Source organism: Notothenia coriiceps, unplaced genomic scaffold, assembly GCF_000735185.1.
Source record: "Notothenia coriiceps isolate Sejong01 unplaced genomic scaffold, NC01 NC01_scaffold00037244, whole genome shotgun sequence".
In the NCBI taxonomy this organism is placed as follows: domain Eukaryota; kingdom Metazoa; phylum Chordata; class Actinopteri; order Perciformes; family Nototheniidae; genus Notothenia; species Notothenia coriiceps.
Window position 1 is genome coordinate 6272720 of NW_011369945.1, and position 21863 is coordinate 6294582.

Here is a 21863-nt window from a genome sequence, read left to right on the forward strand (position 1 = left end):
CCTGCCCATCTGGTCCAAGCCTGTCACCACCAATACATCATGTTAATGAAATGGCAGCAGCCCAATGCTATCTGTCATAAGCAATCTGCATCTGCTCAGGGACCGAACGGAAATGAGGAAGAGGGATATAAAGTCAGAGGAAGGCAGAGAGACTCGGTGTCCCCCGAGCAGGTGCTATGTTTTTGTGTGTGAGTATGAATGTGTGCTCAGTCCCTTCTTTCAGCACAGTGTGACCAGATATCGATTTTTTTTTTTTTTTTTTAATTTTTCAGAGAAAAAAATGGCCACAGCCGGCGACCTTATCTCCCATTTGTACTGGAGCAAATAGGTGAGGATATTTAATCAGTTCTGCAGAGGAGCATCTTATCTGTCACAGGGAAAATTACTCAGTGTTCCTCCTCTCCTTGGCACTGGGTATTGATACGTTTCAGCTCCACAAACTGTACAATGTCACACAAGCTACACAGGGTTGTGAAATGATTCTTTTAGCGCCTAATAAGCAGCTGTTGCAAAGGCAAAATATTATGTTGGCCCTGTTTTTTTAAAGGATTTGGAGATTACATAACAGTCTTTTTAAATAACATTAAGTCTAATAAGAGGTATAATAACACTCAGAATTACATTATCTTAGTTCACTGTTGATGGAATGCTCTTCATTCATTAATCTAATTATAATTAATGGTAAGAAATATTTTTGTATACATGGTCTGGAAAAGGGAAATGTTTGGTTTTAATCTGCAGCAATGCTGGTAAATATTGGCACCTGGTCTATCAAAATCCAGCCATAGGGATTTCTGCTCCATAGTAATGTTTTTAGGGGTGAAATGTGCCTCTAAAGATTGTGTTTGACCAGAAGCATCAATGATAGATTACTGAGGTCTAACTTAATTACATAAAGATAGAAGAAGAAATATTTATGTAAGAAAGGCTTACATCGGAATAGAGGTGGAACACTTTTATGGTGAAATGAGGACGGTAGCTCTACCCACCTCGTATGTGATAAATGCACACATACAGGAAAGTATAAGAGTGACGGTTGGCTGAAGGTTCAAGAAGCAGCCGAAAGATTGCAAATTGGATTCTTTAATCCCCTGTTGCTCCACTGAAGCAAACAGCAGCAACATGACAACACTGTGGTTGATGCTCCTGGGCCAGCCAAACCAGGCCCCCCCCCCCCGAGCTCCGTGACTCTTTACTTTACTGCCTGTAGTTCTGGCTGTGGCTAATAATCATCATAACAATGATCATTTCAGGCAACTCATAACATCAGCTATCTTTGCAAGCAGAGAAAAGTGCGTCCCACTTTAACTACGAGTCACTTTGGTATTTCCCAGCTTTGCACCATCTCTATCCCCGAGGAGTTGGGATGAGCAAAGGTTCTGTGGGACTTTGTAAAATTTGATTTAACAGGCTCACAATGTAATATGATAATTTCATATGTATGATTTATGAATTCTTTGGGTTGTAGCACAGCGGTAAATTCTGCATCATATTGTTACGTTATCTGACAAATAGTAAAATGGTTATTTGACGTAACCTGTCAAAAGTCTGCTGGATTTACTGCAGATGAAAAACATCAGACGATTATTTCTGTAGAGAAAGTCTGCCATCTGATGGACATTTTAGAACATCAGCAGGTTACTCTCATACTCAGACAAATGTGGAGTTTTTACAGTAAATATACTTTTTTCCCTAATATTTAATATGTATTTATTCTATTTTATCTTGAACTTTTTTAAATTGTTAATTTGTTTGTGTTTATGATTCTAAGGAGGGTCCATCATTTAATATTGCATAGGTCCACAAGATAATAATTATAATGTAGAATTTGTGTGTTTTCAGTTGTGAATTTCTGCTTTCTAGCCAAAAGAAAACCCTTGCTTCTCTGATGTGGGATACAAGCACACAGCCTTTGCAGAGCGACAACAAAGCCGACAGCAGTGACCCGATCAGCATGGATTTCAGTTTAAACCCTGCTGAGGAGAAAACAGAGAGGAAGGCATTCAGCCAGAAGCAGCAACACTTTCATCCTCAAACCAATGTTTTTTTGGTGTCAAAGACAAAACAAAAGGGTGACTAACTGCAGTCAAGAGAAACTTGCCAGCTGAAAGGGAAAATCCAGATATGTGAGAAAAATCCCAGTGACATCTACGATAAACTGCTTTGATAATGATATCAAGCACAAATCTCGATACATCTCGAAAAAGGGAGAGAAACTGACTACGTTCATGTGAAACAGAAAGGACACAAATATGAATACAAATAAGGAAAATGTGTCATAGATACAAAAAAATACAAGTTCATTGTAAAAAATGTATGTTTTTGTACAAAATATATTAGTGTATCACAACTATTTTACAAAAAAGTATTTGCATCTTGTTAAAATATAAATAATAATAACCCAAGCATTATCCAAAGATTGACTATGTATTGGAGTTTTTTTAAGAGATCAGTGGAAAGGGGAAACCATCCTTAATGGAAATGTTGAGCTCCATACAAGTCATTTTCCAAAACCAACAAATAGGTGCTTTACCTAACAATATCTTCTGAATTTAAGGTAGTCATGGAACATCAAAAACAGAACCATCCGTTATTAAATTATAAATCATATTAGAAATTCAGTGAGGGATTCCTGACGCACGACGTCGTCAGCTGTTGCGTTCTGGCACGTGATTGGTCAGAAAGCCGTTCGGAGAAAACAGCTGATTATTTTAGAAGCAAACCTGAAGGAAACTTTTTGTATCGCTCGGATAAATAACATACGACACAGCACGCTAGTGTAAGTCACTTAAACGCAGCAAGAGGTCGCTGTCTGTCTGAAAATCAGCAAATATCAGAATTGTACCGTCAATTTCTCCGCTCTAGTGGAATGCACCGGTTTTTCCTTTCACCTTCTTAACGTTTGCTGTTTGCTGTTTACTTCGTTGATCCTGATAACGGTGAGTTTGCAGTCAAGAAAATATTTTTGAAGCCGACACAACCTGTGTTGTTGTGTTCTGTGATACAGTGAAGGGATGCACTTAGTTTGAAGCCTTCTATTTTACTCGATGTTTATCTTAGTTTTTGTTTATGTGATTCTTGGAGAGTAATACATTCTTGTAACCATGGTAATGTTACATTTTCAGTTCACTTGCGTACAGGAGAAGTGAGTAAATATCACACTTTACTGACCTCTATTAAAATGCTTGATGCTAGACTTTATTTTAATACATAAAACTAATTTAAGTCTCCACACTATTTATTTTAATCAATTGTGGGACTTTTTTTAATTTCTTGATCTGTTCTTTAACCTTCAGAACTAAAAAGTTTATTCCCAAAAAATATGTTTCAACTCCATTCAAAAGTGATCAATAATGTTGTTGTTTTCTAAAAAGCCTATTCACTGTTCCCAGCCTCTCCATTGTTGCCTATCCTTTGTGGTATGCCAGTAATTGAATATATTTTGGTCTTTAAATGAAAACAAGCACTTTTAATACATCAACCTTGATTCAGGCAAATGAAAAAAAAAGGCTTTTTTTTCTGCCATTCTAAAGATACATTTATTCATAAAAAAACATCATAATGAGAGGCCTATTGAAATGCTGTATTTTGTTCAAGTGTGGTTTGCTTCTTTTTTAAATAAAGATTGCAAATGATTTTAAAGCTAATGTTTCGGTCAGATTGTCACAATTGAATAGTTTAAAGTGGTCAAAAGGCAGAAGAGCTGAAACACATGGATATAAAACTGTTTATATCTGTGCTAAAACCCATTTCACAAAAAATTAATGAATTGAAAAAATGTTTTACATCATTTGGTGTAAAGTTTTTTTTTTTCTTATTTGATACCATCATTTCATTATGTGGCAACCCATTTTGGGAACCACGGGCCTACTGCATACATGAACCTGACAAATACTATAATAATGGTCCATTTTCAGTTGTAGGCTATATGTAATCACTTACCGACAAGTTATCCCATTTATTTCATGAAATATTTATTTTACTCTTTCTTTCCTGAATGCTATGTTTTAATACTTTATCTTTGCTTGTTTAAAGATGAACTTCAGCATAAATGCCCATGGCGGCAGTCACACCAGCAAAGAAAGCATTCCACATCCAGTGCAGGTCCAGCGAGGCAAGCAGCGGATCGTCCTCGGTGTGTTGTCAGAAAATGATTATCATGGTCGATCCTACAGCCAGGTAAGTGAGAATGGCACAGTGGAGAGCGTTTGTAGCATTTAAGAACTTTTTCAAATACATTTCCTTTCACATAAGAATCACATTGCAGCAAGCATATTTCCTTCTCCAATCACTCTTTTTTTTCTCCACAGGGAAGTCAATTTTCCAAACAAAGTTCGATCTCAGACAGCTCCCATCTCGCCTTCCTTAGCCGTCCCTCCAGTTCCAGCTTTGATATTTATGTTGAGGAGGCTTGTGAAGTTGTTCTTGCTCCTTCTGGTCAAGAAGTTGTCTCAGAGAGCTATAACGTAGTGGCCGAAACTACTGCTGATTTAAGATTCTTGACGGAACTGAGTATAAGTGAGTTTGGAAAAGAAACATTTACTAGGCTTTTTCCCGGTTCAGTCTGTACATTGTTTACTACATTGCTGTTCACTCTTGTAGGTTCAGGCCATGATGCTTCTATGCAGTCTGAACAAGATGAATCCCTGATGTCAAAGGAAGTGCTGTGTGTTTCTGAATATGCAGAGGACATTCATCTGCACTTGAGGGAGCGTGAAGTGAGACATTATCTAAATTATGAGCATGTTTTGCTCCACAGTCCATTGTAAATAACTCATAACTGCTTTTGTTCGTAATGCCAGATAAAGTCCAGGCCAAAGCCAGGCTACTTAGAGAAACATCCAGAGATCACCAATGGCATGCGAGTGATTCTGGTGGACTGGCTGGTGGAAGTCGTCCAGGAATACAGGCTTCGCTGTGAAACGCTGCACCTTGCCGTCAACTATTTAGACCGCTTTCTGTCGTGCACTGCATTGGTGAAACGTGGCAAGTTGCAGCTGGTCGGCACAGCTGCGTTAATGATTGCTGCGTAAGCATGTGTTTGTCTCTAAAGATTTTTTTTTTGTTTAGTCCATTCTCTGATTTGGTAATAACATTTGGTGGTCTTGAGACTCACATCACCTAATCTCTGTCACCTTGCAGAAAATACGAGGAGATCTGCCCCCCAGAGCTGAATGAGTTTGTGTACACCACAGACAGCACCTACACTAAGAAACAGCTGGTCCGGATGGAGCATGTTTTCCTAAAAGTGTTGTCCTTTAGGATGGCAGCGCCCACAACAAACCAGTTTCTTCGCCTTTTCATGTCAGTCCACCCTGTCTGCACCATCACAGAGAACCTGGCCCAGGTTAGCAAAATCATTATCAAAGAGAGAATTTGTTCCCACTGCCTTTTTTAAAGTTGCTGTTTGTACCTTGATGATATTTTGATTTGGTTAAGTGTGTGTTGTTTGCTTCTAGTATGTAGCAGAGTTAAGCCTGCTGGAAATGGATCCATTCCTACAGTACACCCCATCTCTAGTAGCAGCTGGAGCATACTGCCTAGCTGCTTACATTGTAAACAAATCTCTCTGGGTAAGTTAGCCCAGAACATTGTCTTGTCAAGGAATTGGTAACAAATATGACATTTTAGGCAACTTGTCCCCATATTTTAGCCCGATTCCTTAAATGCCTTTACTGGTTATACCACTGCGGAAATTGTGCCTTGCATGACTGCCCTCCACAAGCTGTACATCAGTGCAGAGAGTCATCCTCAACAGGCCATCAGGGAAAAGTATAAGACTTCAAAGTAAGGCGTAGTTTGTATTTGTTTATATACATTTAAACTTATACATATGTACATTTACAACTTTACAAACAGCTACTACAAATTACAGACCTTTGGGATATTTCAGGTGTGCTTTGCAGAAAGTTTGAGTTGTTCATGTGTCCAGGACTTCATTTTAAATCTCTAAATGTAACTTTATTCTCTCCAATTACAGGTATTTTCGTGTTTCATTGATCACTGCACCTGCTGCTCTGCCTTTTCATGAATAATTGCCCCACGCTTCTTGAACGCTTCTGCCAGAAAATAATAGACTGAGAACCAAACAAACCCAGCTGATTCCACTGCCAAACCCATACATGGCAAACTCCTCTATATATTTTATACAAATTCAATAAAACATTTTTTATTAAAACCTACCTCATGACAGGTTTTTTTAATACTGGCAAGTGTTCATGCTCAATGTCAGGTTTTTGTTTTGTTACCATCACTACCATTATGATTATATAAGTGTTTACCATAGCATTGTTGTGTGTGCAAATGTTTATATTTCATGTCTCACTGTATTGCAAAGGATAGAAAACACACTTAAAGTAATTGTGTTTTATGTATTCTTTATTTCTAAATAAAGTTTTTATTTTAACATTTTGTTGAGTCTATGGGTTTTATTTTGAAAGGAAGCCATTTTTGTCGCTCCAGCTGGTTTGACGTGTGTGTGTGTGTGTGTGTGCGCGTGTGCGCCAGATTGACACAGCCAGTGAAGTGAACGCATATATTTTTGCAGGCATTTTCCATGAAAGTACGGAAACACTGTATAAAACTGAATAAGGACTCTGAAACGAACTATTTGTGTGGTTTTCTCCTCTTACCGGATATTAAAGTTCAAGGTAAGGCATATTAAAGTTTATCAAAGAGGTAAGTTGTCTGAAAACGTAACGTCATCTTATGTTTTGAATTGATACACTTGATAGCCTATGAATACATGTTTTAAACGCTGTTATTTTAACTGTAAAGTTGTTTTCTTGATAAGGCTTCTATAAAGCCCACAGGCAAATCCCTGGTCTTGTTGTTCAGGTTAAACTTGATGTGTTCGCTTGCTCAGGCTATTTACAACCTGTCATAGCCGCCAACAACAATAACATAACAGATTTGTTTTTACATTAATTCATCTACTTTGCCGTAATGCTGCCAGAGTGCTTATGTAGGCAATGTGTCTTTCTTTACTTTTCACATCTGGTTTAGCTGCATATCTGGTTGACAGGTGCATGCTCTTAACTCTTTCCTCATTCTGTTTAATAAACACAACTTTGTCGTTTTCAGTCAGTGTTCATTTTCGAAACTATTGGCCTTAAACTAACTAGTAGGCCTACACAAATATCTAAGTGTATAATATTTACAGTATGTGTTGTAGGACAAAATCCCTGACTCTGTTTATGCATCTTTTTATGGTTAATCTAACAGACTGCCAATACAGACGCAACTTTTTTCATTTAGAGATGAACTGTTTATCTGTTCACTGTGTCCCTGCTTTTTCTAGCACCTGTCACTCCTCAGTATGACTGAGCCTGCTGAGCTGCTGATCATCAAGGACCAGTATGAGTTGGCGTTTCACTCTCTGAGCCGGGGGCTGGCTGCTGAAGAGGCCGGGAAAAAAGCTGAGACCCTGGAGTCTTACCGGAAAGGCAGACAGCACCTCACCCAAGGCTTGGGAGTTCCCACTGGGGGGAAGAGGCATCAGGGAGTATTCTGGGATACAGCCAGGCAGCTTCAGCAGAAGATGAGGGACACTCTGAGGACTGTTACCACCCACCTCTCTGACATGGAGACCTCTCAGCAGACCACAGGAGCACAGAGAGGCGGCCTATTGATGGATCTACCTCTCAGTCTTTATCCTGACCTGGCACAGAGCAGCCAGCCCCTCGAAAGCTCCCCCCACCATCTGTACCCCACCGTACCTACCACTATAGAGAGCACAACCCCAAACCTCCCTCCTAGGCCTCTTGCCCCTGCTGCTCTGCACACGCTCCCTGCAGGAAACATGGCTAACCCAGGGGACCAGCCTCCAGCATACAGCCCCCAGCCAACTGTCGGCCACCGCAGCCTGTCTTATAGTTCTGCTGGAGGCGGCTTCGGGCTCGGAATGCAGACCGGGGCATCAGCAGGAAAAGATGGAAACGAGATGCTTTACATCCCCTCTGGGGTGCAGATGTTTTTCGTGACAGCGAATGGGCAAGTGAGCGCCCTGTCTTACCCAGGCTTCCTTCGCATCCTGACATTTGAAAATCAGCACACAAATTCCAATGGTGGAAGACCCTCAGCTTTCCTACATGTGAGTATGCAGTATGTCGTCATACGTGTAAGCATCTGGGTTGTGGGCATGTCAGCAAAGCATTTTCCTTGGGCGTGTGTCTAAAGAGGTGAGTGTGTGAGGAGGACACTCCCCCGGGTGAAACCACTTTGTCTCCATAAGACCAGTTTTAGAACTAACTATGAGTCACTTTGTTGATATATAGCGTATAAAATGAGTACTACTCACAAAGAAATGTTCTGCTTTCAAATGACGGACTGGGCGATGTGCACTTTGAGTTTGACAACACATGCACATGGAATGACAAAACAGCATTAAAGCTGTATTGGATTGAGAATTTGACCTGACCACATTTATATTACATTTGAAAGAGTTTTACAGTTCAGGTTGCAACTATTGATCATTTTCATAAGCCATTAACCCATTGACTTATTTTCTTTATTTACTTAGAAAAGTGAAACATACCTGTCACTCAAGGCTCAATATGGTTCAACAAAAAATAGAAAATGTTTTGCATGAAAAGGATTTATTTATCATCAAAATACATTTTCGTTAATAGAAAAAAGAAAAAAGAAATATTTCAGCTGTAGTTACAATGTCGATAATGCTTTTACACTCCAACAATGTTTAGATCATATTTTAGTAATGTGAAAAACATTGTAGTAAATACCATAATAGTTGGTAAATACCATTGTGGTATCAATGTTTGAGCTATATTACTCTCCATGTATTTGTGAAATGCATGACTTTTGTTTTAGCTTGCTTATAGAATCTTTATCTGCCCCTGTAAGCCTTCTGACAACCTGCTCAAATTTAAAACGCATAAAGTAACAATATTGTATTCTGACACCTCTACAAAGTGCACGTAATACCACGCTGAAGAGTACTGCAGGGCAACCCATTACACCGTTTCCCACCAGCCATGGCTGGTCAGCAGCTCTGCTGTATTCTGGCCCTGCTTTGTTTCCCAGCAGGACAATGGTCCCATTAACAGATGACTTTGCACTTCTGTTGTGCTGCTTGTCAGTGTCCTGCACCCTCGCGGGGTTATTCTGTCAGGCGGCATACCAGTGGCACTATGCAGCTGTGTCTATATTATGTTTGTGTTGATGACTGACATAAGTCCTGATGGCGCTAAAATGCTATCATGTGTCTTTGAGAGGGGAAAACATGGGGTCAAAAGGAGCAGGGGAAACTGCTTCCTTGAAATGACAATGCATCTAGCAAACATTTACTGTAGGCCTCAAAAGAAGCCGCCTTTTACATATGAAGTACATTTGGATATAACATTGGATGATTTCCAGTTCACATATTATGAACTGGAAAAACAATTGAGGTCTCGACAGAAGCCACCATTGGAATATTTGACCAGTTCAGTTAAGAGTGAATTCAACCTTTGTTGGTAATGATGGCACATGGGTGATGATGTCTTTTTTGTGTGTCTGTGTTTTCAAGGTGTGTGACTGTCTGTACCCACTGACAACAGACACTCCAGTGCTGTTGGCTAATTCTGGGATCTTCATGTTCCCTGACGTCTTGTCAGCGACTCCAGGGTCCTACGTGGGCATAGTGTTGTCCTCTGAGCTGCCTGCTGCCCACAGACAGACGTTTAAGGACCTCATCTCACAACTTGCTGAACTCAGGGTCCAGGTCAGTCTTTATGTTTCAAATGTAGGGATAGGTATGCATGTAGTTGGAGTCAAGGCTTTGTAACAATGTGTTTTTCTTTGTTTGTATAGAAAAGTAGGTTATTGAAACGTTATCAATTAAATTCACTACAAGGGCAATCGGATTCGGATCCTCTACGATCTAGAGGCTTTTTTCTTTGGCTGATGCTACACTCTTCCATTAAGTTATTTTTGAAATATTTGTTTCAGTATTTCAGCTGGCAATCAAACAAACAAACAAATCAAATTGAAAACATAGCCTCCTCGGCAGAGATAATAAGGACTACACCTTATTGTAGAATGCCTATAGCGTCACTCTTTTCTCTTGACACTTCAGGAGGAACTAAATAGTTATGTTGTGGGTAAAAACATTCTTAGCGGAGTGAGTCACGGCTTACAGGAATGTACACCTCCTCTCTGGGTGTACACGTTTTAAGAGTCTCTTACTGTGTGTCCTTTTGTGATTAAATATGACTTGATGGATTCCCTGACAGGTTCCGGAGGGGGAAGGTTCAGAGGTAATCAACCTGAGTGAGAAAGTCCCCCTTGGTCCCACCAAAGAGCTTGAAGGGCTCACAGTGCCATCAGGGGAGAAGGACAGACCACCGCTTCCTGGATGGAGTGAGAAGGTGGCACAAGGAATCTTAACAGGTTTGCTTGTGTGAGCCTTAATAAAGAAATAAAACACAATGTTGTACTTTTGTAAAGAGACCATATACATTTGCTTTTGCTATTCACAAAAATAACCACTAGAGGGCACTGCTTATCATTGTTGCTTCCCTCCTTAACAAGTTGAGTGCCGCAAGGAAAACTTTGTACAACTCTTAATTAACCTGTAGTAGATATTTAAACAACACAACGATCAATGATATTGCTAACTTACGTTTAACACCCAAAATGCTTCTGTGTGTAGGAGCTACACGGTTGAGTGTAGGGTTAGTAAAAGGAGCCGAGGCCACTGGAAGGGCCGTTCATAGAGGAGCAGCCAAGATCCGGGACCACATCACGCCCGAGGAAACTGCTTCAGAGGTCAGCCCCCGTGTCACCAAAAGTCTGCAGGTGGCTAAACAGGCCACCGGGGGGGCCGTGAAAGTCAGCCAATTCTTAGGTAAGAACTTATTCCAAGTAAGATAAAGGATTATATTAGATACAACAATGTTTAAAAAAAACGTGGTTATCCACTTTTCTCAAAACTGAAGAAAACTTACATTTGATTTTCTTTATTTTTTGTATACAGTGCTTGTCATTATTCTTCTGTACTATGAATTATCACGGATGTATATTTTGCATGTTTATATTTACAGTTAATGGAGTGAGTACAGTGGCAGGACACATGGCAGACAAGATGGCTCCCCATTTGAAGAAACAGGGCGCTAAGCTGGTCCCAGAGTCTCTGAAGAAGAATAAAGATGGCGGCCCTTCCAACTGGGAGGGAGCCAAGTTAGTGGCAGCCAGCAGTGTACAAGGTATTTACCAAAACAGTGTGAATTTCAGGGTATAGTACTACTATCTTTCTACAATGTCTGATAATTGACTTTTATCACTTTCAACTGTCAAAACAGTCAGACATGTTTTGGGATTTGATATATAATGGCATTTGAAATATTAACCTAAATGTGGGTGATCTAAGTTTTATTGGAGTTTTCTCAATTTTACTTTTCATCCAAACCAGGTTTCTCTACTGTTTGGTCTAGTATGGAGACCGGAGCGAAGCTGGTTGGCAAAAGTGTTTCAGCAGAGACTGTCACAACTGTGACGTACAAGTAAGTTCTGACATTTCACACACTTCACATTTCTGCTTTTCTATTTAATTGATGCAAATGTTACTACTGTAGACCTTGTTTTCAATCTTTTCCTAGATCTACTTGGTTTCTTTGAATAATAGTAGAATACCATCCTACTGTGTTGCTTTCTTTTTGGTACGTTGGGAAACTGATCTGCTTTCTTACCTATTTCTTTTCAGATTTAAAGCCTTAGAAAGTCTAATAAAAACTACAAAAACTAAAATATGACTGCAAGGGGAAATAAAGGCAAAGACTTTTGAACTAACAACTGATCAACTCTTTCATGTATATACTTTTATTAACCTAGATCAAGTAAGGAAAGAACTCTCACTATGACTTTTTTTATGCAACAGCTAACACAGAATTTTCTCATTTTATTATTTTATACTAAAACATATAAATATTGGTTTTGGGTTCTTTTTTCACTTGAAGTAGTTTTAGCTTCTTTTATGTTTGTGTCTCTGGGTGTGCTTGTGTTGGGTGGGGGTGCTCTTGCTGTTGATACTATCTGTAGCCCTATTTCCTGGATGGTAACTAATAAAAATGCTACAACGTGAAATATGACTATTTGTCTTGACCTTTGGTGTGTTAATGTGAATAAAAACAGTTTGATCACATTAATTCATTATTTCTGTTCCTTACATACCATCATTTATTTTCTTACAAACAACCCACTCTCTCCTAACTCCACCATATTTTTTCATGACAAAGGTATGGTAATGATGCAGGAGCAGCTACAGACACTGCTCTCAAATCAGCGATTAATGTTGGTGTCACTGCATACAACTTTGACAATCTGGGCATAAAAGCCTTCTTGAAGACTGCTGGGAAGCAGACAGCCAAAGCCATAGTCAAAGGCCCGGGAGGACAAGCTGAAGGGAAGGAGGCGCAGAAACGAGAACATCAAGCAGAGTCAGATGGGAAGGAAAAGCAGAAGAAAGAGGAAGAGAAGAAAAAATAGACATGACATTTTTTGCATGTTGATAAATAGCACAAATATCGAAGTTAGCCCAAATGAAAGTGCACTTTTACTTATGAAGTTGTTAAAAAGCCTACTAAGTATTTTAATTGGAGCTGTCAGGGACCGGAGGAGATTCGGTCTGCAAACAGTTTTTGTAGGTCAAAACTTACTTTAAAATTGCTTTTTTGTGATTTATTTATGTTTAATGACATTCTGTTTGTTCTCTCTGTCTCTAAAAAAATGTCTGGCTTTTATTTAATCTCCTTCTCTTTGTGTTTTAAATATTTTCTGTTCAAATTGTAAAGCACTTAGTTACTGCGTTTGCCTGCATTGTTTTGGGTTACGTGAAATATTTTGTGGTAGTATTTTAGTTTTTTTATTATGTAGTAGGCCTACTTACATTCTGTGTAGTTTAGGCTTATGATAAAACATTAAGCATCTTTAGTCGACAAACAACAATTGTATATTGACCATCTGTACTTTCTGTAGGCCTATGTATGATTTGAGTGAACCTGGTTATGATAATATAAACCAGAAAACAAATGTAGCCTAATACATTACCTTTTTAAACTTTACACATTTATCCATGATTACCAGAGTTGCATTTTTTTATTTTTCGAAAAGTGATGTTATAGAGGACAAAAACCAACTGAAATATCAGAGCTCTTTTTCGTCATTTGCATGTTGTTTTTTCAATTATAAAAATATATAATAGCCTACCCTACCATGAGTCTGCGATTAATTAACCGGCATTTACAGGCCATTAATGAAGAGTTTAGTAAACAGTCGTCAATTTTCAGGACTAATTAAGCGCAAAATAGTCATTTAAAAAATACTGCTTGCATAAACAAGCCACTCTATGTGACGAATATGTAATTTGCGAGTTATTTATTCGGGTACATTCATAAATAACCAAAGAGGACGTTTTATTTTCCACTCCCCGCTAATCTGCGCCATTATGTCCCAGTCTCTGTACGGGCCGGAAAAAGCTGTCTCCATAGTAACCCCGAGGCACAAACGTTTGTTCAGTTGCGAGTTTTTCAGAAACATGAGTGGAGATAGCGACTACAGCAAATACGATTTGGCACGGCTGCAGGCAGAGCTTGAACATGAGAGGGAAATTAAGTAAGTTTGTTTAAAGTAAATGTATTACTTACCAAGTTATTAAGGAGATTATATGTTATTTTCAACTGCAAAAAGGACATCGTCTCGTCTCTATTATTACAGAGAAATGCTCGAAGAGTCAGTGTCTGACCTTCGGAGTACCATGTGTGAACTGCAGGATAGACTGCACAGTGTTGATGGACAGGGTGAGTTTCATATACCTTTTAACTTATTTAATACAAAAAAAAAGTGTATAGTATGTCATGCCATCTTGACCCACTGGCAGCATGTTACCCAATAATCCACTGTTATCAGCACACACTCAGCTGTGGTGTCTGTCATGTCCTGTCCCATTTGTGATTAAAATCTAACAGTGTCCTTTGTTTATTCTGTACAGAAAATGAGTGGAAGACTAGGTTTGAGACACAGACAGAGCTAAATGGACAGTTGGAGCGACAGATGTCATTCATTCATGAGAGACTGGAGGATCTGCGAGGAAACCCCATGGGTGAGTTTCAAAGGGTTTATGCTAGAAGTACATTTGTTATGTTTTTATGTGACTCATTAAACCTAAAATTACTCACTGCCTATAAAAGAATACTCTGAAGTCCACAGATGGAGTTGCACAAAGATGTCTGTGTCAAAATCGTTTATTGAGGATCATCATAAAATATGAACCAATAGGGAAAACCTTTAAAAATATCTCTCAATCTGATTGAAAATACTACAAATTACAATTATGAAGCCATGCCTCCATTGCAACCCTGATATAATAGAACACATCATTCTATGGTGAAATGCTGGTGGGATGACAAACTGTTGTTTAAATGGTTTTCAATAGGGACATTTTTGTCCTTTAGGTCATGGTGTCTGTATTTTGTCTACATGGTTAATTAAAAACCCAGTAGAGGTTGAACTTTTCAAAAGGATTTAAGGCAGCTCAGTCCTGTTTCTGCCTCCAACTTGTGTGTAAAATGCTCCTCTGTCTGCTCTGAAATAAGAGTTTTTGAGAACAGGCGACTTAACAGTATGTTTAATCACATTTTTATTCAGAGCCTGCACTCATAATGCTAACATCTTCTCTTGTTTTTCACAGATCGGTTGGCCTCCATCCGAACGTTTGATGACATGTCGGTAGTGAGTGCAAACATGTTAATTTCTTTATTGAGCATTTTCTTAATCTGTTTTGTTGCATTGGTTGTATTTAGTGTGTTTTTTCTAAGTTCAGATCAATAAACAGACAACCCACAGAGAGCTATACAAGCACATACCAGCAGAGAGAGCCAGAGACTCAGAATGAGGGAGAAGGCAGCAGGACAGAGAGGATTGTAATGCCAGCTGCTCTCCATCCTCCCGTTGATGCATGCTGAAATCAAACACAGTTTAATCACAGCACTATAATCACAGGATTACTAACCATGGGAGAGTAGATTACACTAATTACAACACACACTAAAAGGTGGCACAATTCAGACTAAACATGTGTGTGTCTGTGTGCCTTAAGGCAGAACTAACAGATGCCCATTAGAGTATCCATGAGTGACTGTAAGACTGTGGCCTGAAGCTCTGTTATGTACAGTATGAGTATGTTTGTATGTGAGGAGAATATAGATTATTTTTTTAAAGTGTAACGACAGTGACAGTGTTAAGCTCAATGGTAATCCTCTACACATTAGATAATGCAACCTGTACGTTAATAAATTAAGGTATAATAAAAACAAAAGCGGCTACATTTCACTGCTCAAAAGGCACTTTCCTTTGTGGTTGCAGATAGTTCTTACATACATTTATATAAATAAGGTTTTCAGTTAATCAATACAAGATGATTACTTATCTGAGTATCTTTATACTGTGATATTGCTACTTACTTAATAAAGTATCTGAACACTTCCACTTCTGACTGGAACATTAAACGATTAATAAAATACTCAGCAACTGGCTTATCCACAAGCATCTCCAACTGCTGCTTATTCAAAACCCAACACTCTGCTCTGTGCTAGAAACCTCATGTTAACTCACCATGTCTCAGCTCTAATGTGTTTATTTAGTTATTGAATAATGCATGAGCCTAATCCATTTTGTGCTCATGTTTTTGCATTAAGTGTTATGTTATTGTTTGATCCTAGCAGATAACATTGTGTTATTCTGGTACAAATTGATTTTTAATTAGTCAGCAGTGTAACACCTTTCATGCTTCTTTGTTATGAATTGATGTAATTAATGGAAACACTTTGCCGCAGGAAACACTGAGACAGCGTCTGAAGCTCCTGACTGAGCAGAAGTCAGACCTCCAGAGTCAGCTGATGGACGCTCACAGCAGAATCGAACAGGAGGGAAAGGTTTGGACCTTGTTGTCGGTATTGTTGAGTGTCACAAGGTCTTCTGGTCCCTTACTATTATTTATAAGACAAGCAGCTTTCCATTTGTTCCTGCTATTACATATTTCAGTAACACATTCCAATCATTAGCAAGGGATTGAAAAAGATTTGTCTGATATTTCTTGTTTTGCAATTTCAAATTGTAACATAAGCTTTGTCCTGCACTGCTATGTCCGGTATGCTCTTAGTTTGACTTGGTTCTTTGTTTATTGTGTGCTCAGCAAACAGCGCCATATTAGATGAATAAAGGTTTAACACGCAGCATGTGCAGCCAGTAATCCATGTTGTAATCGGTTGCTCATTAACATTGACAACCTCATGAAACGGCAGTTCACAAATAACAAGCACTGCGATTTAAATGAGTCCATGGAAAGAAAATAGAAATGTTGCGCTAAGGCCCTCTGTTCCTTTCACATTTCAGGCATTTCATAAAACCAATGATGAGAGGCGGGCATACCTTTCAGAAATTGCCAAGGTAAGCATTCCCTTTCATTCTTGTATAAAGTTTTCATAACTAACCAGGCAAGTAGCTCTCAACTAAACCTATAAACTATTAATTAAATACATGCCATACTTAAGACTGGCTGTCATTGTTAATTGCTGTACAAAAGGTTAATCCAGTGTTAAGAGCCTGGTGTGCTCTCCAGCTCTTCTCTGCCTAGTTGTGATTTCTCATTCATCCTCCACTGCTGCTTTCTCTTGTTATATAATGGTTAAATCTCTGTTCTGCCAAAAAGAAAGTGAGTCAAGGTCTTTCTGCCTTGTGCTGCATCAAAACTGATCCTGCAGCTGCAAGAACAGCAATTCTCTCCCAACATTTAGGCACCAAATCTCTACATTTGAAGTGGCAGTATGAGACTGGCTCACATCTGATGTTAACACAAACTAATGTGTGTACAGCTATCACAATGTGTATGTGTCTGCTGCAGTGCACTAACTGCTTTACTCCTGACGTGTCCACTGCTACAGCTGTCCTCCACACTTGAAGCCCAGAGAAGACAGTACTCCACTGAGGCACAGAGGGCAGCAGAGAGCAAACACAAGAGGTCAGTGAACACCTACAGGTGATGGACACAATAACATGAAGTGTGAGCACACTCAAACAAATACTCTAAAGCTGAATTAAATTACACAAATATGCACAAAACAACATCACTTATACGATATAAGCATTACTACTAAGATTACCTAGTTCAATTAAAAAGAATGAAGATACATGTAGAGTAAAGATCATGTAAAAATGTGTCAGAAATGACTGAATAATTGTTTTACCAAATGATAAAAGTAATAATGCTGGACAAATTAACCCTAAGGAGTCTGTACATGTTGAAAATTGGAACCTGCATAATTGTTCATTGTTGGAAAATGTAAAAACAAGAATCTGAGTGTTATTTGTGTCTCTCCAAAGCACTGTAATTTTTAATGTCATAAGCTACAGTGTAGAAATGGCAATATCCAATGATGCAACATACATAATAAAATACAAACGTACAAATACAAAAATAGTGCAAGAAGTCTATATACACGTCAATAGAATATGATATATTCTATTAGTAATAGAAAACATTTTGTGTCTATTATATTGTTTTTGCTAAACTGACATTTCTTTCCGATTGCATAGAGGGAGGCAGACCAGCAGGAAGGCAGAGGCTGATGCTAAGAAGGGAAAAGAAAGAGAAGAAGATGGAGGAGGAGGAGCATGTGTGAAAGGAGGAGGTGTTAGCAATGGAGCCACAGCGGAGAGAAGAGAAGAGAGGAAATCCCAAAGGGGAAGCAGGTTACCCACACTGAAGTACTACCTGACACACAATCCCTAAACCCCACCTAGTGTTATAGCCCTTTTTAAAAAGAGATGTGGTTTTGTTTACATTTCTCAAAAGATTACTGGGAGGAAACATTGCATTTCTGATGGTTATCCTGTTGTGTTTATTGATATCAAATACAGTGGTAAAACATGTTCCATTTATAATGAAGTGGCATTATTACACCTTACACCTTTCTTTGTTTCAACAAAAAGAGCAGCATTGAAGAGAAACGTTAAAGGGAGGAACATCACAGGCTTCAGTGAGGTTGACTCCTAATGTACCAGAAGCCTGCTGAGTCTGACATTTCTTGTGTCACTTCAATTTATTTTCTCGAAACACCTCCTACGACTACCATTACGTAAGCAACACCGCATCCAGCACTCTCTCCAAAAGCAGTTCATCCACAGAGCAACTAGTCACCCCCGTCCCACCCACTGACAGCCTTTACAAATTTGTAAGAATACGCTCAAATGAGATGCAGTAGTGAACAGGAAAATTGCCCGTTTCAGTTTTGAGGCTGACAAAACTGAACCCCTCCTCCACACTTCTTCACAAACACATCATTGAATAGAAGCAGTATCTTATAGGGAAAAACAACATGGATTTCTACATTAATCTGGGCTCTAGCTTAATGAATATAGCTGTTTTCTTATTTACCGATTGGTCTGTAAGTCTAATAGCTTAATATTGATTAGCTCAGAGAATATGACCAAACATAATTGTTTTAATTAATAGGAATATACCTGCTCTGTGAATATACAGTATGTCCAAAGCTTTGTTGTAGCCACTATCAAAACTTGACTTTGAGCTAAAAGAGCAAAGATAAACCCCCCGTGTCACCAAGCACCCGTCCAGCTGAAATAGTCCTTTAACACGATTCTGAATTTTCAACCTTTAGTTTGTTGTGAAGGAAAATCCCAATATGTATTTATAGAAATATTATGTATTAGCGACAAATATGGCTTTGTAAAATGTGTGACAGCTAAAGTCCACGCAAGAATGTGAACTAATTAACTAACTTAAATGAGATGGTGTAAACAAGTCAACAGATTGTAGTGACATGTGGATAAGATAAGGATGATTTATGAACGTTAAGCTTTTTATTTAAATGCAATATGATCTCACGCACTTAACCACTAATGTATCCTTCCATTCATTTAATAAACACGGTCCAAAAAAAGTATTTGATGAAAATCATTAATCCATCTCCAGAAACTAGTTTGCTGGTATTGCCTTCACTGTCTAAAATCTTTGGAAACGCACTGTGGGAGTTCTAGTTTTGGATTTTTACAGGCCCACACGTATTTCTGATATAGCTAGCTGTCTCAGTGTGAAATCATAAATGCGCTGCAGTGACAGATTGTTTGTCTTAGATTAATGACTTTATTGTAAGAGTGCATGTTGCCTTATGAAAGAGTGAGCACATCTACAGTAGAGCACACCACCTTTCTTTACCTCTTTCCCCTCCTCCTCTTTTTCTCTCTGTTTCATGCAAAAGCTTTAGTACGACTCATGAATCACACAGCTACAGAGTAAGCAACACGCGTCACAGTAGTGCCCATGCTAATTCAGTTAGCCCCTCTCTGTACTAACCCTGAGTATGCTGGAAACTATTTAGTGTCTATGCTAGTCTAGTGCATATGTGAGAGTGTAGGAGACTCATTTGTGAGGGTGAATGCATTCATTCATGTACATATCCATGTGCTTTATTCACACTTAAGTTGACTTTTCTGATAACTCAATACACCTTTTTATATGTCCATTACAGATACCTCAAAATTGAGCATCTGCTAATCACAATCCAAGACCATATTTTTCCAACTTTTAAACAATAACGTTAAGTATTTATACGTTTTTAGTAATAAATGTTTATTGATCAATCTGCTTAGCTTTGCCACTTAATAAACAGCATATTCAAACTGTGAAACCATTTTTTTCCCTCTTAATACTTAGACCACAACGTGACTGTTATGAAATACTGCTGCTTCTTTTTATTTGAACTTTTTCAAACGGACTACTAAAATAATGCATTCAGCAACATTTTGGATTGGTAAGCAATGTTCAAACATTCATTCAAACTCTGTGCAAAAGTTCTAATCTGACAATTTAGAATAACAAGGTCAATATAACATGATGCCGTGATTTTGGGCAGTGTCATACCCACAGCCAATTTGATTATTAAATCAAAGGATTCCTAATCGAGCTGATTTAGACTCTACCTTTAACCCTTTGAAGTGTGTCAGAGTAACAGAATTGTTCACCCGTCCAAATGTTCACACACCAATCTGTGTTGTGTGAAATTGTAACAGAACAATGCAATGATTAATGATAGAACAGGAAATGTATCTTTGTACAGAAGCATATGCCAAGAGACTGAGTAGGTAGAGGTTTTAAATATCTCTCTGAGACAGATTTAATTTCCTAAATTATTCCAAGACGAATTTATCACAATATGAATCATCAGTCCATCTTCATTCAGTTAAGCAAAATGCATTTAAATATGGTTATTAAATGTGTTTCTCATGTTCTTTTTTGGTGTCTCTAAAACAGTCCAAAAGCGGCAGTTGTGAGTTACTAAGAGAAGATCTTTGCATAAAAAAGTAAGAGCCTTTTTACGAGGGATCACATTAATTGTGCAGGCAAAGGCACAAATTCTCTCTACATACAAGTCAATTGAATTTGCCTATGCGTCAGGAGCAAAGATAACATCTACTTGTATGGATGATATATTCCCAAGTCTGATATCTCCTTTTGTATACGTGTGGACACTGACACATATCATTATTTGACTTGCAAATTCGAAGGCATTAAGAATAGGATTGAGACCATGATACTGCTGTTATAAGTCCTTGAATGACGATGTCCTCCATCTTTCTTTGTCTGAAGAACATATTCCCCCACACATCCTCTGTTTCTCCAGGATACATTGAGACTGGAACTTTGTCAGGCCTTAGCATGTGACACACACACACACACACACACACTGTGTCTCCCGAAAATAGAAAGATCTGTGTGGAGAAAATGTGTATTTGTCTTACGTTGTGTACCTGTCTATCATTATGTGCATGTATAGTCAAACAAGCAGATTGGCACACGGAAGCAGTCAATAAAGATGCAATAACATACTGTAATAAGCCATTAAAATGTCTGATATATTTATGTAAATGTGGATTAGTTGAACCGTATTATGTTTCACGTTTTGAGAAAAGCATTAAACATGTCAAAGGCAAAATTAATATAATGACAAACAAGCAATGTATCTATTAAAGCTGTAACATGTTCAACATAAACACCCTCTTCCATCTGTTAATATGTTATTTTGATATCTGGACACTATTTCCAGAGAGTGTTAAAACATTAAGCAGCACCGACACAGAAAAATGCTGGGCAACACACACACACACACACACACACACACACACACACACACACACACACACACACACACACACACACACACACACACACACACACACACACACACAGAGTTTATTAGGGAGTGTTGATGGAGCAGAATTAGGTGGTCTCTTGAGGCGAGGATGTAGGTCAGTGGTCTCGATCTCTCCATTGCTCTAAGAGACTACTTCCTGTCGACATGCAAACTTCAGAGCTCATAGGAACAAACAAGGATTTCAAACATGTTGAAATCATTTGACATGTAATCCCAATGGAGACTTTCTACACGAGAGGAATCCTACTTGTCACACTGCATTTGGATCACTGTCAAAGCTGCTCTGCATAGTTTGGATCTTATAGTTTAGGTTTTAGCTGCTGAGTGTATACAACGGAGAAAGTATGTTACATAACATTGAACACAATGCTGCTCTGTGTTTAAAGTCCAATGGTTTTGCAGATATGTGACTGGTTTTAGTTTAAGCCTTCTTGTTTTCACGTTTCAAGTCAATGGCATTCACAAACATGCACAATGTGTGTGTCAAAAATAAAAGTAATAATAAGAATAAAGCTTTATTTATATAGCACTTTTCATACACCACATGTGACTCAAAGTGCTTTACAAAATGACACATCACAAGGTAAAAACAAACAAGAAATTCCCCTCAGATTATTTATTAAGAACTTTAAAAAGGTACAT

At 38.5% G+C, this 21863-nt stretch overlaps 3 protein-coding genes across 5 annotated transcripts; all 3 read left to right on the forward strand.

Moving 5' to 3' along the window:
• Positions 1-107: 107 nt before the first annotated feature.
• Positions 108-6318, forward strand: ccna1 (cyclin A1). Of its 2 annotated transcripts, XM_010793362.1 has the most exons (11): positions 108-188; positions 273-328; positions 1864-2126; positions 4036-4179; positions 4311-4518; positions 4603-4718; positions 4803-5029; positions 5143-5347; positions 5460-5573; positions 5654-5787; positions 5981-6318. In XM_010793362.1, exons 4-11 carry the CDS (start codon positions 4036-4038, stop codon positions 6033-6035), a joined length of 1203 nt encoding a protein of 400 aa, XP_010791664.1. In that variant the 5' UTR covers positions 108-188; positions 273-328; positions 1864-2126; the 3' UTR covers positions 6036-6318. The 2 variants fall into 2 exon arrangements, with proteins under 2 accessions (XP_010791664.1, XP_010791665.1); XM_010793363.1 differs by lacking the exons at positions 108-188; positions 273-328; positions 1864-2126 and adding an exon at positions 2534-2939.
• A 207-nt stretch (positions 6319-6525) lies between these two features.
• sparta (spartin a) lies at positions 6526-13140 on the forward strand. 2 transcript variants are annotated; one of them, XM_010793364.1, is made up of 8 exons: positions 6526-6650; positions 7301-8092; positions 9527-9721; positions 10233-10389; positions 10652-10846; positions 11043-11204; positions 11411-11501; positions 12234-13140. In XM_010793364.1, the coding sequence occupies exons 2-8, from the start codon at positions 7319-7321 to the stop codon at positions 12481-12483; spliced, it is 1824 nt and encodes a 607-aa protein (XP_010791666.1). In that variant the 5' UTR covers positions 6526-6650; positions 7301-7318; the 3' UTR covers positions 12484-13140. The 2 variants fall into 2 exon arrangements, with proteins under 2 accessions (XP_010791666.1, XP_010791668.1); XM_010793366.1 differs by lacking the exon at positions 12234-13140 and adding an exon at positions 11702-12083.
• Positions 13141-13441: 301 nt separating this feature from the next.
• On the forward strand, positions 13442-21060 carry ccdc169 (coiled-coil domain containing 169). The gene is made up of 8 exons (XM_010794190.1): positions 13442-13608; positions 13711-13793; positions 13985-14095; positions 14684-14724; positions 15828-15926; positions 16387-16440; positions 16935-17011; positions 17587-21060. Exons 1-8 carry the CDS (start codon positions 13442-13444, stop codon positions 17780-17782), a joined length of 828 nt encoding a protein of 275 aa, XP_010792492.1. The 3' UTR covers positions 17783-21060.
• Positions 21061-21863: the final 803 nt, after the last annotated feature.